Source organism: Poecilia reticulata, linkage group LG10 (genome assembly GCF_000633615.1).
Source record: "Poecilia reticulata strain Guanapo linkage group LG10, Guppy_female_1.0+MT, whole genome shotgun sequence".
NCBI lineage: Eukaryota > Metazoa > Chordata > Actinopteri > Cyprinodontiformes > Poeciliidae > Poecilia > Poecilia reticulata.
The window spans coordinates 24,882,253-24,899,319 of NC_024340.1; the positions used below are offsets into that span (position 1 = coordinate 24,882,253).

Consider the following 17,067-nt stretch of genomic DNA (forward strand, 5'->3'; position numbering starts at 1 on the left):
CGAAGGGATCTAGTCGAAAGACTCTATCTTCTTCTATGGGATTTTAATGTGTTTACATGCTAAACATAGTCTCACTACTATTTAGATAATGAATGAAAGCTGTTTTTAGATGGAGTATATCAATACCATGTTCTGAACTACAGCTTTAAAAAAAAAATTTTTAAAAAAGATCTCTCTACATGTTATCCTATTTGCTGGTGTGTTCCATGCTCTTTGAGTTTTCTCTTTTCATCTTGTGTGTAACGTCATCGGTAATTGGATTTATGAATGCCCCGAAGAGCACTATAAATGTAAATTTTTGTGTGACAGAGATGTTATGTTTTGCTGGAACTCTCTGAGCTTCTGGACAGGGGAAACCAGACATACGTCATCTATAAACTTCATTCTCAGACAGGTGGATGGAGCCACTTATATGAAAGTCACACACATAAAACTCATTAAGACACTGTCCATCACACACCGGTGCGCACGTTCAAGAATCATCTTCCTGATTTCTTGTCTACGACACACCTGCACACATCCACGCACTCGACTTGAGTCTTGTTTCATCATTTTGTTTGCCCTCTGTCGTTTTTCTTTTGCCATCTGCACTTTCAGAGTGAAGGATCTAAAGCGGTAAACTTACTGCTAGGATGCAGTTTCTCCCCTTCACTTGTTCCGTAAGTTTTTATCTTCTTATTTAAAATTGGTTATCCCTAAAGCTGCTCTTCTGTTTTATTCCCATAGGAAAAAAAAAGAAAAAAGATGAGGAAAAAATGCCTGAGTGAAGTGGTCCTTAACTGGAATAAAAGAGTGGTAAAATTTGACTAAAAATGTTAGAAAAACACTAACAATTGCATCAGCTCCCAGAGTTAAAAATAGAAGATACATAAAAGCCTTCTTTGGATGCTTGAATGCACATATGGTTCACTATCAATAGGCTAAAGTACATGACAGATCATTTTGAGCTAGTGTGTCTTTGCAAATAGAGAGCTTATATTTTTAACACCAAATTATTTGCTGCTTTTGCAAGTTTTGTATTTGTGGTTGAATAAACATACAACCTTTGGTATTTTGCACATGTTTGAGACTTGCTCAGTGTAAGATGTTCTAGATTAAATTTAGCCGACAATTGAAAAAACTTTTAAAACTTGCATCTAGATAGCTTGTACATTTTTGAATATCATTTATTGCAAGACGTGTCTAGCTAATGTATAACTCTTTCAGAACTCCAATTTGTCCACATTGAGCTTCTTAACTACTTTTTCCATTAAGTCTTCCACGCAATCTTTCCAGTCCTTTCCTGTACTTCACAGTATAAGAGAACAAACTGAAGAATGTACATCTAGAAGAGACTCATTGATTATCTTGTTCTTTATGGATATAATGCAGTTAGGGCTGTTGTATGTCATACAGCCGAAAAAAGTTAGTAAATATACTTCACTTAAGCAAAGTAAAAAGGTCATAGAGTGTTCTTTAACATTTACTTTCACCATTTTGAACCCCAAAGCAAATTGGAAAATTGGAAAAATCAACATGTTTTATTTGATTAAAAAGAAAAAAAAGATACACATTAGGGTAAATCCTACTTCCTAGGGTTAATCATATCCAATAGTATTAATTTAAGTGATTTCCTAACAGGACACTTTCGGTTTTATTTTTGACCACATGTGACAGATATTCAACTTTTGATGGCTGTCTGAATGTCCCAGTTCAGACATTTTTGCCCCCCTTCCAAGAAAACCTGAATTTTGCCATGTCCATATGTGGTACTGAATCAGACACACATCTGGTCGTTTTCAAAGAATCTGCAGTCTGAGCAGTTCTGTTGAATTTCATTTAACTTTTAGGTGATTGAGGTGAGATGTGCATCATAATTCTGCCCCAGAAGAAGCCAGATGTGGCAAATCCAGACATGAACAATGGCTGTTTATGTTCAGATTTGGTGTGATTGGTGACAGAAACATGACTGGTACAATATGATGGAAGCAGATGGATAGAAAAACACAACTTAAGACGAGATAATATAAGATAAAAAATATAGTTGGACAGAGCACTAACATTAAAAATGTAATCTATCAAAATGGTAAAAAGAGGAAAAGAAAAACCAAACATAACTGAAAATGTATTTTTAATTGGAAATTACATTTAAAAAAATTGAAAACCAAAAGCCAAAAATTGTTTTCTTCTGGCATCTGATATCAATCACATTCATTCATAGCAGCTGGCCACTTCTCAAGCATGTGTGCATCAGCAAAGAAAATAGTGACAGGAGCCAAAACTGCTAAAACAGAAAAACCTTTCATGTGAGACTTGGGGAAATAGAACTGCACTGAGTTACTGCTCCCCTAACCCCAAAACAAGTCAACAGAACAGAACAGATATAGTAGAGAGGAGTGGTTTCCATTATTCTTATTTGCCCCAAACACTGACACAAGTATTACAGCAAACTTCACTAGAAATGTGCAAAAATGAAAGAAAACGAAAGTGGATGATGAGCACTGATTAAATATGAAAGATTTTGCTTTTCACAATGGAGCCCCAGTAATTTGGCCTATATATCACTGGAGGCCTACTTTAATTAAAAATATGAGCTTTTTAACAGCGTTCTTCGCCCCGTCTCTAAAACCTGCTCTTATCGGATAAATCCATTCTCCACATGAGCACCAGTACAAGCACAGCTCTTATTTTGTTTCATGTGCGTTATGGCATGAAACTTAGTACAGCAGACGCGCGTAACTAAACCGGAGTTGGTGTTTTGCACACGCAGAACACAGTGCTTTGACATGACTCCAAAATTCAGCCTTCGCTTTGGTGTGAGCGTAAAAAAGATCCCCCGACGGAAAATCAATGACACGGTGAGGGCTGAGGAGAGAGAGAGCGAAAGAAAGAGAGAGAGAGAGAGAGAGAGAGAGAGAGAGAGAGAGAAGGGGGCGGTGTCTGATGACCGAGGAGGAGGAGAAAGCTCCCGGTCCTCACAGTTGTCCTCCCCGCTTCGCTCTGTTTTTTTTCTAGCTCCGTCAGTCCCACCAGCAGCCGGGTGCTACAGGAGGAGTTCCCGCTGCCGTCTTGGACTTATTTTCATTCCAGATCGGACACCGAATAACTATCTCGGGTAGGCAAAGAATTTGCTGTTGGAACCTGATAGAATTGATAAAAAAAATAAAATAAAATAAAATAAAAAAAAAAACCTTGAAATGAAATGTAACAGTTTGTGATTAATGGAGAAAGCAAAAAAAGAAAAAGAAAAAAGAAAAGCCAGGACAAAGCTGGGAGGGGGTGGTAATTGTGTTAACGCCGTTAATTGCTTAATAAAGAAAGGGGTGGTGGACGCTGGGGGAATGGGGGGCGGGTGTTGGGGGGTAATTGTTTGCCCCATCTGTCGCGGTGACAACTCTGTGTTTATAATCCGATTAGACAAAGGATAAGCAGTTTAAGCAATTATGACACTACTCCCAAATATAAACAGTGGTTGTTGTTTTTTTTCCCCTGCGAAGTTTTTTTTAATTATTGCATGTGTATTCACGAGCTTCCCGGTAACATTTCTTTATCTTCTAAAGTGCTTTATCAGACTTTTCTCTCGATAGCCTACACTTTGCAGCCACCTCCGCATCAGCTTTTCCCCCCTGTCAGCCTCCTTTCTCTCTCTCTGCTTTACAGAAGATGCTCTTCTTTCTGCTACCTGCCTTGGCTCTCTTGCTGAGCACAGAAACGGCGGTCTACGCCATCAGTCACGAGAAATGGCCGGGCACCGTGGCTCAGTACAACAAGGATCGATCCTGGAACAGATTCAGAGATGTGAGTTGCGCTGCAAAAAAAAAAAAAAAAAAAAACAACAAAACGAACTTGCCCCTCCAAAAAGAGCATATAGTTAGACCCGTTGTGCGTAAATGTGCGCGTGTGGGTTAATCTTTAATGCGTGGATCTATGTGCCTGTGTGTGTGTGTGTGGGTGTGTGCGTGCACACGTCGCCCTTGATACACCCAGTGAGTACTTGAGCTCTTGCCAACAGGCGTAATCCACCTTGTAGAAACTCAGCAGGTTGGAACCCTGCTTGAAAGCCAGTCAGACTTTTGGACAAACGGCATTACTCTGCTGGCCATGGCAGAATGATTATCTTCCGCTCTGAATGACTGAGTTGTTTCCCCGCTGCCTGATTTGCATCATCAGTATTGGCATTCTGACACGCTATCTGTTTATTCTTTCTTTGGCTCATACAAAACATTAACTTACAAACACGGAAGGATTTTACAATAAGTAGAAAACCCACCTGCAGTGCCTTGCAAACGTATTGATCCCCTTTTAAATGTTTCCTTTTTTCACCTTAAAAAAAATATTGTGGTTAAAGACAAACTTTTGCGTTTTGTTCTGGGGTTTTAGGCCATTAGAAAGTTGTGCATACTTTGAAACTCTAGTACATTTGCTCTTTCAGAAAACGACATTTTTGGTTATTCTTTGCAGTACAACTCAACCTCTGTCATATGGGATGGAGAGCACCTGTGAAGATTAATTTTCTTGCCACAAATGTACAATAAATTCATGTCTAGACTTTGAGTGTTCCATCTGAATACATGGATATATTTGAATCTAAACCAAATGTAGCTCTGGGTTATATGTTTAGTGTCATGGTTTAGCTTTTAGAGCAATTTCTCTCTTGCTCTAAATGCTTTTGTCCATAATTGCCCAATATTTAGCCCCATCCTGATGCAGCCAACTTTGTGTCACCATGGAGATGGTGTGGTTAGTTTGATGAGCAGTTTTGTTTTTTTCTCTACATATATTTTCCATGTGTGCCAAAAAGTTTGTATGGTCTCATTTGAGCAGAGCACCGTTTTGAACATGGTTGTTCTGTTCCCTATATGGTCTGAAAAACTGCCATGGTGTTCATTTAGTAATGTGTTTCTGCCAGGCAAGATTAAGAGTCAGTAATTAATAGTTGTCCTGTCAAACCTGTGATATGTTTATCACTCCAGTACAATACATTCTAGATCTGTTAAGTCAAGTTTTTTTTTTTATTGATAGAAGGTAAACTTGGGGTGACTTTACTTTTTTAAACATTCAACAAAGTAGAAGTTGAATTTAAAAAGCTGTATTCTTTTTCAGGAAACACAAGGACAAATTGGAATCAGCACATATTTCCCCCTTTTTAAAATAAAAAAAGGCAACATTTTGTCTTGTTTGAGAGAGCTCTGATCAATAGATGTATTTTCCTTCTTGCAATCATTTGTTTAGTCTGCTAGAATTAATAGTGCAGAATGTGGTTTTTCTAGATGTTGCATCATTGGATTTGTGCGCTGTATAAGCACAGAGATGCACTGCACAGATCAGATTTCTATCAGATGAAGTGCTTTAAATTACGTAGAAATAGACTTTTTCTCAGTGAACAAATGATCTGAATCCTGTAAATGTGCAAGTTAAGCATAACACAACCACCCCATACCATCCTAAGTTTTATTCCACTGTCACCACATGCTCATTCAGGAAGAAGGACTGCTGCAATCCATTGGGTTTCCTTAGACAGAAAACATTTTATAAACAGAAACCAGACTTGGCTACCATGTTTTTGAAGTAGGATTGGATTTGAAATATTCCAAGGAATAATGTTTCTGTTAAATTATCTTGATGTGACATTGTTTTTCCCTGGCTAGTGCATGATCTCCAACTCGACCAAATCCTTGAGGACCACCGTGTCTTGGGTTCCTTTTAGACTGCCTTAAATATTTTATAAACGGAGAACAAATCCTAGCACTCAGAGCTTTTATTTGTGTCATGGTGTCTTTTGAAGAATTGGGACAAGATTCTCCTCTGACTAGCCGGAGTAAGAAAAATTTACCTCCAAATCTCTTCTGAACCTTTTTCAGAGAGTATCTTCAGTGCTAAACCTGCCCAGTCTCAAGTTATTTCACTGCTGACAGCTACAGAAGTGATTCCACGCTCTCAACTCTATGATGTCCTTGTCTCCCTGCAAACATGTTCCCCAGACATTTCGGCAGACTGAGGGGCAACTTTGGCCTTATTAGAGGTGGCCATCTTGGTCCAGCACAGGAACTGTGATGTGAAAGATGTTCATGACAGCCTGCTCTCAGCCAGAGCTCGACTACCTGGTGTGTGTGCTTCTCCACTGCTCTCTCTTAATGCTGCTCTCTGGTCTCCTGTGCAAATGAAACTTGTTAATGGCAAACTGTCAGTGGGGGATGGGAGACGGTGGAGGAGAGTCAGCAGGAATAGGAGGGGAAAGGAATGGCAATAGATAGGGGTGACATTTATGTTGAATATTTCAAGCACTGCTGCCGTACAGATGCAGGAGCTGCTGCGGTGATTACGTGTGTTTGTGTCCGAGTGTGTGTTGTCTGACCTATCGCACGAAGGAACCTGCTGTTTGCAATTTGTCTCCTGCAACAGTGGCTGTGGCTCGCTCTGCTGTGTCTCCTTTCTACCTCCATACTTAGCTGTTCATTTCTCTCTTCTTTGTCACCCAAATTAAATTTGCACAAATATGCCTCAAAGTACAACAGCATTAAACCGTGGCTCTGTTTAGAAATCAGTTATGCGGTGGGGGGATTGCTGTAAATTTAACAACAAACAAACTAAATACGTCTACATGCATCTCTACAAGTCAGTAGCAGCTCTGCAAGATGAAACTGAACTGTTAGATTTAATTGAATAAACTGTACATAAATATACCCTGGCTCAGATTTTCAAGATATATATATTTTTTAATGTCTGTTTCACCCTGTAGCTGATGATGTAATTAAAAAATTTGAAGTAGGCCTTCTTTACTTTCACATCATTTCTGTGCAATGCGCCACCACCTCTGGCAGTAAAACCCCACAACATGATGACATTGCCACCACCAAATTNTAGTTCCCTCGTGACCCTGGGGGTCACGAGGGAACTAGTGCCCATCTCCAGTGTCCACATGTGCGAAGGAGGATACACTCTACACAGGTTGGCAACATATTGCAGGGCAACACAGAGACTTACAAGACAAACAACCATACTCGCACATGCACAGTGCTACCACTTGCACCACTGTGCAGCCCAGTATGAAATCCTTTCTAATATAAAACACCTGGGACTTGGACTCCTTTTTGCCATTTTGTTCTTCCTGAAAGGATTGGCATGACATTTGGGTCTGAAGTCACCCCGCTGCTGTTCTGCCTCTCAACTGCCAAGAGAGGTAGTCACAGTGTTATCCTGACTGAATCAAGTCAGGGTTTGCTGGCATTGTGGCTGAAGGACGTGGACGGTCTGTGTGACCAGCTGGTTGGGTGATTTAATGCAAAAACCCAGTGGAACTGGTGCTGAAGTGCACAGAGACAGAACAGTTTGCTTAACTTCAGCCAAGATTAGTTCCTTCAGTAGCAGTGATGCTTGAAACCAAAACTAATAAGAAGCAAACGGTCACTGTATTGTTTTATCCTTTCCCTCTGTGGTATATCTTTTATATGAACCTCGTGAATTCCAGCCCAGACTAGCTTCACTTTTGAAAACGTCCAAGCGAGAGGGATATTATAGACTTCATTAGATGTTTATGAACATGTATTCACAGTATAAGTAGAGTGCCATATCTGAGTGATTTTATTACAGAGCCATTTGTTGAACAAGAAAGCTAAAGAAGCCTTACCGTGATGCCTCCAAACACAGTTCTTCATAAATGTGACCAAATAGCTTAGCGTTTGTTTGATCTGACCGTAACAGACACTTCTCCCCTTGGTCAACACCCTTTTTAATTTAGTGACTCAAAATATCTTTTACTGTAAACTTAAACCCTTGGTAATCCAGCAATGTCCAGTTCATCTCTATAACTTGTAATTTTTGTTCTGATATTTAAAAAATGATCAAAATTGTATTTATATAATTTCTGATGGAAAACAGCTGGTCAAAACAGGTACTAAAGAGCCTAAAATGAATTTGACTCATGCCCATGATGAATGTATGAACATGTGTGCATATGAAACCCATTCAGCTTTACGCAAAGGTAGGATGTAATCATATTGTCTTCTGCATAGATTAAGTAGTTTTGACTACTTAATCTAGTAGTCAAAACTAGATTAAGTTTGACTATATATATATATATATATATATATATATATATATATATTTCCATCTATATACTGAATTATAGATGGAAATTAGGGAATAAGGCACTACCAATCAAAGTTGACCTCAGCTTGCAAGCTGGAAAATTTGCTAACCAAGTAACAAACAAATGCTGAAGAAGAGTGATTGTGACATGATGTACTCAGAAGCTCACTTTGTATTCCCACATGCCCCAAATGAAAATTAGCACTCATGAGAAATTTGTGATTTTGTTATTCATCAATCACAACTGATAATCTTCCATTACACCATGTGACAGATGTGTGATGAGATCTGTCATGATTGTGTAGCTTTAGCTGACAACTGCAATATAAATAATCACTACTGATAATTTGGCTTTCTTTTCTTATTTTATGTAGTTCCTACAGAGCATTGTCGAAGGGATTGCACACACATCTTGAGAAGATGTGTAAGTAAAAAAATTGTTTTCTTGACTTCTTAGGGCATTTATAAAAATAATGTGACTAGGAAGGGAAGACATAAATAATAATTTGGTACTGTCACCGTCTTTCCAACGTCAACAAAACAGATTTCTGTGGTGCATGTTTAAGGTGTTTTACTTTTTTTGTGTTGTCTTCTCGGTATTAAAAAGAGGATTGTGATCTGCTGAATAAGAGTTGAACAACTTGCATATTACAGTAAGTTTCTGGCTTGGTTGGTGCACTAGGGAGAATTACTTTTATGCTACGTGGGATACTAAAGGTATAACAAGCTTCACAGAAAAGTTCACCACTATTTTCACCAGTATCTTTTATTATCTCTAACATGTAAATCACAGTTCTTATTTCGATTTCATTTTTCCTGCAAGTCATTTTCTTCATTACACTTCTTATTTATTGATTTTTTTTTCTTTCTTTGAGTCATAAACTCAGTGTTTTTGTACGTATTCTACCATTATGCTCCTGGTTTTTTTTTTTTTTGCTGTGACCCTGTGCTCCCTCAGCCATGCCCTCTTTGTCTCTCTCCCTTTTTTCCCCTTGCACCTCCTTCTGTGACTCCTCCTCTTTGCTGCTCTCCCCTGCCTGCCATGTTTCACTCGGCATCCCCACTGATGAGCCATTTGCTACTTCTTGCATTATGCATGAGTGTCCATGCTCAGGCAGAGGAGCCTATCCAAGACTTGGAGTCAGAGTTCAGTTAAGAAAAGTAGGGTTTGATTAATCCTTTTGTCGAGTACTAATCACTGGACCATGAAGTGCAGGAGGAGGGTTGGGATGCACTCTGAATAAACTATTTTTATCTTGTCTAATTTTAGTTCAGGAAAGCTTTTTAGTAGATGTTTTTAAATTGTCTCATCAGCACACCGGTTTTTCTATTTCTTTTTTTTTTTTTCAGAAATATGTCCGAGTTTTTCATAAATGGGGGAAGAAGAGAGAACGTCACAACAAAAATAGTCCAAATGTGCAGGTACCTACAATAGTGGAACAGGAGTCATGCAATACACGTTTGGTTAACATAGAAAAACAAAGATAAGAGCATACAACTAATCAGGTCACAAAGTCAGTGAGAAAAGAAACAAGCTGGGTACACCAACAGCTCTTCAGTAGCATCACTCACTGAATAATCATTGTCCTTCATGTAGATAATGAAACAACCCCATACGTTGTGGAAAAGATCATGTCTGATTTTAAGAATAGCAGAGATTTTTTTTTTCATGGTTAAGCAAGAAGTTAGTCCCTCAAACCCTTCCGTGATACAGGGTTTATCCATAAATTCTCAGGTAAGTGCAATTGCCCTATTTGCTCTTTTAATTTGGCTTCACTTAGAATAAAGACCTAGCAAGAAGACCCTGCGATCAAGTTCCAGTCTAATTTGAAGAACCTCGTGTACAGATATTCTATATTACCAAAAATAATGAAACGGAGTGGCCTCGTAAACCCCCCACATCTGTTGCAGGCTTCTTGAATGTCTTGATTGAATTTGCTTCACTTTTCTGAGGTAACGTCTACTCTCATCTGCCATTGTAGTAGCTTAGGGCTTGTATTACCTGTTTTTGACTAATCTGGTTTATATGCTGTTCTCCAGGGACAAATTTTCCTAAAGGTCTGCTTTCCATGCATTTTCTTCACAAATAGAACAATCAGAAGACTTGTCTCATCAAACTGTAACATTCTGAAATGCCTTTTCTAAAATTATTTTTTTGTAAGGATTAATAACTGGTTTTATTATTATTGGCAACTTTATAATAACTGGTTTTATTGTTATTATTGGCAACTTTATATTTACTCTATATCTTTTAAAGCAGCATATTTCTGATTCACAGAGTAGACTTGCTACAGTTCTTTTTCTTTATTTTTAGCTTTTTGCTGAGCTAGCAAAAAATATAACGGTTGTTTAGCCGTAAGTTAAAGCTAAAACAACTGTGTGTTTCAGTAAACTACAAACACCCCTAATCTTTTCTTCTATTTACAAAGTAGAACCTGTTTCTTACCCTGCAGATTTGATTGTGCACCTTTGTCCCACATTTGCCTAATCTCCCGTTCTTGTTTATGAAAACAATATGTCATTTTGCTTGGGCTACAGTTCCCATTTTAATTTTCCAGGCGCTTTTATGTTAATGCAGAATAGCTGCGGAGAATCCAGTCACATTTGTATGCGGCGCCGACTTCATCTGAGCTTCTGTTTCAGACAGGGTCAACTTTGTTGTGAGCCTGCAGCTTCTCTGTGCTGTTCGGCTGCATCAAAGTGTTCTGGTCAGGAGAGAAAATATCTGAATATGCACAGTACAGCTGGAGCAGCGGGGAAGAAATGGCAAAAATAAACAAAAGAAAACTCAAGCAGCCAATCAAAATTTTGTGACAGAGTTCAGGCCACAGAGAATAAGAATAACTGGGCTGATTTACATAAAGTAGAGGCAGTAACATACACAGTACCATCTCACTGAACACAGACATGCTGCTTTTCTCTGTCACAAATATCATTTCAGTAGCTTTGGCTTTGTGAAATAAACTATTTGTCAGTAGTGTATCAGAATAAACACTTTCCTGATAAGAGTTTAGATTAGACATTTTACCTGCCTTCTACACTGATTTAACTATTTGCTTTTTTTAAGAGGCAAGTTAAGACAATGAAGGATAAATTATTAAAGTTCTGAGGTTTGCACTTTAAATAAAAAATGTTTTGAAGTACCCCCATTAAAATAATTTCCCTCCATTGCTGGTTACAAATTTAACTTTGTAGTTTGAATAAAATGGATTAAGAGTTACACATTTTGCCTAGGAGTGCTCTCCACACACTTTAGATCCATGAACAACTTCTTATGACTATTTTATGTCGACCAGTTCATGTCTTTTAGTTCAAAAATAGTAGTGGAGAATAATACTCAACATTTAACCAGTACTACATTAGTTTAGGCCTATTTGTGATTGTACTGCACTTAAGTCATATTTCAGTGTACATATGAATGCAACTGTTTCTGTATTTCTCTATAAGAGAGATATTGTCCAAATTTAGCCTCGGAATGCTGCTCGTACACAAGTTCACTAGGTCAAGAAAGCCACTATTACATTTTGACAATGCATCACCTGAGACATGCACAACTTTCTGTTGTTTAGGCATTTACTTTTTGCTTTGACATTGGTTAATAATTTGACTTGTAAAATAATGTATCATCTTCAAAATTAACTGTCTGCAGACAAAACTCACAGAAAACATTGTGCTTCTTCACAAATTTACTGTTTCCATTTTAAACATTGCAACACATTGATAAATAGCGTTACAGAAACTCTCTACATAGCTCTGTCTCCTGTACTGAGAGCCGTCTGTGAATATGCTGGCACAGCCAGCACAGATACATGGGGGGGCTGCAGCAACTAGCACAGTTTCACTGTGAAAGTTGTTGTATGCAGCAAACACTGAGGGGGAAAGCACAAAAAACAGATAAGAAAAAAATAATTACAGCAGAAGTTGCAGCCATATAGCTCTTTCAAAGACAGTAATCCACCAGCAACAGTTCACCTTAGTCAGTAACTTTGACACCAATCATTTAAAAAGAAATATTGATTGGTGTGGGAATGTAATGCTTGTACCTGGACAGAGAAATCCCTACTCGCACCTTTTAAACCACGGTTAGGCCCCTGTATGCATCTTATGTGGATATTTTAACAGCATTTTTACACTGTTTGCCACGGGACGCAGTGTAGTCTTTCCAACAAAAATATTGCTCAGTGGTTGGACACAGCACCATTACTTGATTTATATTTAACAGAAGTAACAAAGAATGTTAATTTTTCTTGTAAGATTTGTCCAAACACTGATCTCCTTTTACCAAAACAAACTGCCATCGTCACCGTTTTGGCAGCTTCGCTGTTTTTGTCAAGATGCGGAAAATTGGTTTTAACACTTCTAAATCCACTGTTTGTTTTTGTCTTAAAAGGATTTGCCTGTCATTTCCCTCCCTCTCTTACTTTCGCTGTTTTCAGACTGAAATCCCGTTTGCCCCGCTGCGTGCCGCCGAGGCTACAGAAAGGCACTAAATCATACTTGCACAGGACACGGGATGCCTGCAAAGCACCAGATTGTCAATTCATTAGTTGATGAACCTGGTGACGTGTAGAAAAAAAATTGCTCAAATAATACCGCGAGTGTTGAGTATTAGAGCAGCCTGTCTCGACTCACACTCTCAGTGGGAATTAAATGTTGTCATCGTTTATCAGCAGCACTTTGAGATGACAGCCTCTTCAGAGCTGCCAGTCAAAACACCAGCATTGGCTCACTGATCACTTAGGAGGATTCGTGTTAGCAGGTGTGGTTCTGCGGTGGAAGCACCTGACATTTTATTTTTACTTCCAACTTGCTCCGGTTGCTTATTTTGTGCATTCGTGCCCCCGCCTTTTCATTTCATTCATGGAGGAAAAAGGTTTTGCTGAGCATGCATGTTCTCTTTTAGCGCTCTTCGGCCTCGCTGTGCACACATTCACACCTGGAAGCGCGCCTCCCCCCCTGTGCATCCAAAATAAATTGCTGTCCTCAGTGTATCTTTGTCTTTGCCCTGGTGTGCTATGTGCAGAGATTGGCTTTGTTGTTCAGTCATTGTTATTCAGTGGGGAGGGGGGAAGGGCAGGGTGTGGCTCAGAGAACCCCCTTCCCGCCTCCCCATCTGGATCCAGCCCCCCCCCACAACTTTTAGACACCCGTATAAAGCCTCCTTTCAGTGAATCTCCCCACCAAACATGCATCATTTATGCCTGTTTGGCTCGCCACTCTTTTTAAAACATTGTGCCATCTCCCCTTTTTCTCCCATTGTTCTAATTCAAGATGAAATATTTTGCTCCAAGATCTAAATTTTTCTTTTGTTTATTTTTTCAAAAAATCCTACTGAAAAAAAAAAATCCATCGTTACAGTGGTGGTTGCACTTTAAAGTATCTTCACTTGCTGACTTGTTTCTTTGCGTATTGATGCATAAACACACCCAGGCTTTCATTTACTCCCAAAAGTCTTGGAGAGATTGATCACTGAATGTACCGGGAGAGGTAACCCAGACTGGAGTTTCAATATAATTTGTTAGTATTTGAGAAACCAGTTACAAAAAGGTAGCAGAGGACAATTTGGACACGGGGAAGATGAAGGTCGCTGCCCCTTCATAACTGAGACAAATAGGTTGTCTGGTAGAGTATTTGTGAGTGTGTGCGCATGCGAGTTGGGAGTTTACAACAGAGAGGAAGGGAAAAAGCAGGGTCACTGCTGGCAAAACAGGAACTGTGCGAGGGGAAGATGAAGACGAACTTTAATCTGAAGCCCATCAACACTATGAGCAGAGCAGATGTACAGTCACAAGGCCGAAGGGATGTGAGAATTGCGCAATCCGTCATCAGTACAACACGTTGGTGTGTGTTTTCTCTCTTGACTTTGTCATGACAGCTTCTCCAAGTTTTATTCTTGCTCTGTAAGAATCACCTTTCTGTCAGCCTTCTGGGTTGCTGATACGAAGCTCTCCTGCTAAGCTACAAAGTCTTTTGAAGAGATGCTGTCGGATATGTTGCTTAGCAAGACCGTGAAGCCACCGTGGGTTCTGTGTTTGGAGATCTTGCTCCAAGTGATAAAGAGGGAGACAAATAAAAACACATTGCTGCTGTTTCTGCTCTGCAGACGCAGAGCTAATATTCATAATGAATCAGGGTTCATACTATACCCTTCATCCTCCGTGTAGTCACTTCTTTAAGCTGTTTGAATTTGCCAGATGAAAATGATCAACACTGATAATTAATATGATCCTTTTTTTATTGTAACGGTTTAAACCAGGATCTTACTGTGCTGATTTATGTGTTTGTCGAATGTAGCTCTTAGATAAAGCTTCAAAAGATTTTGTAATCCTTAGAAGAATGAACCCTGATGTACACTGATGCTTATTTTGCTTACACCGATGTATGTTGAAACTTGCATTATTATAAGGTGATGGGCATGAGCGATGTTATTTATACTGAAGTGGGAATTTTTTCAAAAATTAGGCAAAGAAATGTAGAAGCTCATATCGCCGTGACAAAAAAAATACTTGTACAGCATTTTTAGATGGCTGATTGACTTAAGTAATTTTAGTAATAAAGGATCTTTCACAGGCTACAGTGATGACTAGATATAAAATATGAGTAAAGAAGCATGAAAGAATAATACAGTCTCTGCAGGCCAATTATGCAGTAAACTGGGCATTTAAGAGCAGCTTAGGTATAATAATTAAAGAGGGAAGTAAAATAACAAAATAAATTGAAGGCGTGAAAATCATATTTGTTAATACAGTTTTGTTGAACCTGTTTGTTATTCAGCCTGCATTTTCAGCTCTGAAGAGTGATTCATTTCAAAATCGTATTTTTATTTTTCTTTGCACCATACTTCATATTTTTGACTGCATGTCATTTCTGGTTAAAATCTATAGTATAGTAATGACAGGGAGACGTCTCCTTGTTACTGCAGTGGGACTATAAAATTGCTGCATTTTCATTCTTCACACTTAGTGGCATGCTGGTTTTTATGGGGGAAGGTGTGTATGTGTGTGTGTGCGTGTGTGTGTTCATGAATCAAAGTAATGAGCTGATTTACACCTCTTCGTATTCTGCAAATGAAGAAAATTATGCATGATTCCAGGTATAAACCGTCCATAGTTTTCCTCTGTCATTTTGTTTTTCCCGTAAGGCTAACAATGGTGTAGTCTTATGTTATGATTTATGTCCTAATATATATTTTTTTTCATTTGTGGATTTTGGCGAGTGCTTTTTTTGTCATTGATATTGATGAAGCTGCCACCCCTGCTGTGTGCTGGATCAAGCATTTGATTAGACTGTGTAGTTTTTTTCCGTCTTGGTTTGGCAGCCTCTACGTCTCCGTGTACTGTATCAGGGTGTTATTCGTCTTCCTCTAATGTGTTTTATTGGCTGAATCCATGAGTAGAGATGAGCCATAACATTCGTATTTGTCTGTCTGTTTCCTATCAAGGGCATTGTTTTCAGGGTGTCAGCATTGCTTTGTTCAGAGCATAACGTCTTTTTGCTTTGATTCATTGACTGCTTAATATCTGTTTGATGTGTATCACAGCTTGTTCTACTCCAGTTGTTGTTTGAACCGGAGTAGTACAAAACCATCTCGATGGTTTTCGATCCTTCGAGAGTTTTTGTTATTTAATGACGGTTCTGAAGTACCATCAATTCTCCCCTTTGCTCACCACATGGAGATTGTGCAGCTAAATTACAGACATCTTCTTCTTCGCCACAAATTCATCCACTTGTTTTTGAAAAGTCATATCTTAAAATCATCAGTTCTCAGTAGTAATAGTTCTTAGTAGTGTTGGTGTGATGCGGTGGGAAGGCTTTTCTCAGCAAGAGTCCATTACGGTTTAAATTGCTCACAGGGGCTCATTGTGTCCAGAATTTTAACATCAACTTTACTTATAATCATTTGAATAAAACGACTGACAAGACAGCTAAACAAGGAACACAAATTGTCACATGGAGAAAACTAAAAAATATTCATTTTATTTTACAAGTGTTCTTAGTGTAAAAGGTTGCTCAGCAACTCATGGGGAGTCAGATTAGCATAATCTGAGGAAGGAGTAAAGTTGGTTCCTCTCTGGTCTGTCATGGTGAAAGAGTTGAACCGTCACACGTTATGAGGCTGTCCACCAGGTAATACTTGAAAGAGCAAGATTTCAGAAATGGTTTTAGACTCGAGTTTCAAATCTTGAGCCTGCAAGAAGTCGCAAAATCAAAGACTTTTGTCCCGACTAATAATATGGAAACACATATGACTTGACTTAGATTTAAAGTGTTGAACTTTAGGGTCATTAATATCGCTTTTCTTATGTAAACAGTTCTGATGGAAGACTGTTTGCACCTACTTATTCTCCTCTAAAAGGCTGAAATTTGTATTTAAGAAACTATTTATTTTAGCTTCATCTTCATAATAATGGCCATATGGAAACTTCTCACACAGAATGCTTCATTAAATGACTTTGAGTCATTCCAGAACAAAATAAGAATAACCTGTCTTAAACATCTAAAAGACCCAGCAGAGGTGAACCAAAGTCGAACACAGTCACGTGGTTTCGGAGAGTTCGTTTTCGTACAGACCTTTCACGGTTCACAAGTCGCACTTTGGTCGTCATGATGTTTTCCCATGTGTGATTTACAACAGCATAGAAAACGCAGCAGAGAAGAATGAACATTACGAGTTCACAAATTTTTAGGAGAAAATAATTTTTCACGTTAAAACAAAACAAAAAACGCAAGATGTTTGTGAAACCACCAGAACTGAGCAGAGAGGGTTTAATATGTCAAATCTGCCCTGACTGAAAAACCGGTGTTCTGACTATCTGTGCTGCCTGACGATCTGTCCTACCTTGCACAGTTGGTCAGAACACCAACTCATGGAAGTTGAGCAGCACATAAATAAACACACCCATGACATTCAGACCAATCACACAAGAAAGTTTGCATGGAGAGAGGGGGCGAAACGTTTCCCAGGGCTGTTGTGACAAGAAGGAAAGGACGACATGAGGC

At 38.8% G+C, this 17,067-nt stretch overlaps 1 protein-coding gene across 1 annotated transcript in view; it reads left to right on the top strand.

The window, feature by feature from the left end:
- The first annotated feature begins 2,953 nt into the window (after nt 1–2,953).
- Nucleotides 2,954–17,067, top strand: part of spock1 (SPARC (osteonectin), cwcv and kazal like domains proteoglycan 1) — a 117,090-nt gene continuing 102,976 nt past the window's right edge. The window contains exons 1-2 of the mRNA XM_008420231.2: nt 2,954–3,094; nt 3,640–3,777. Coding sequence (XP_008418453.1) covers nt 3,643–3,777 — 135 coding nt within the window. The 5' untranslated portion in view covers nt 2,954–3,094; nt 3,640–3,642. The remainder of the gene's footprint in view (nt 3,095–3,639; nt 3,778–17,067) is intronic.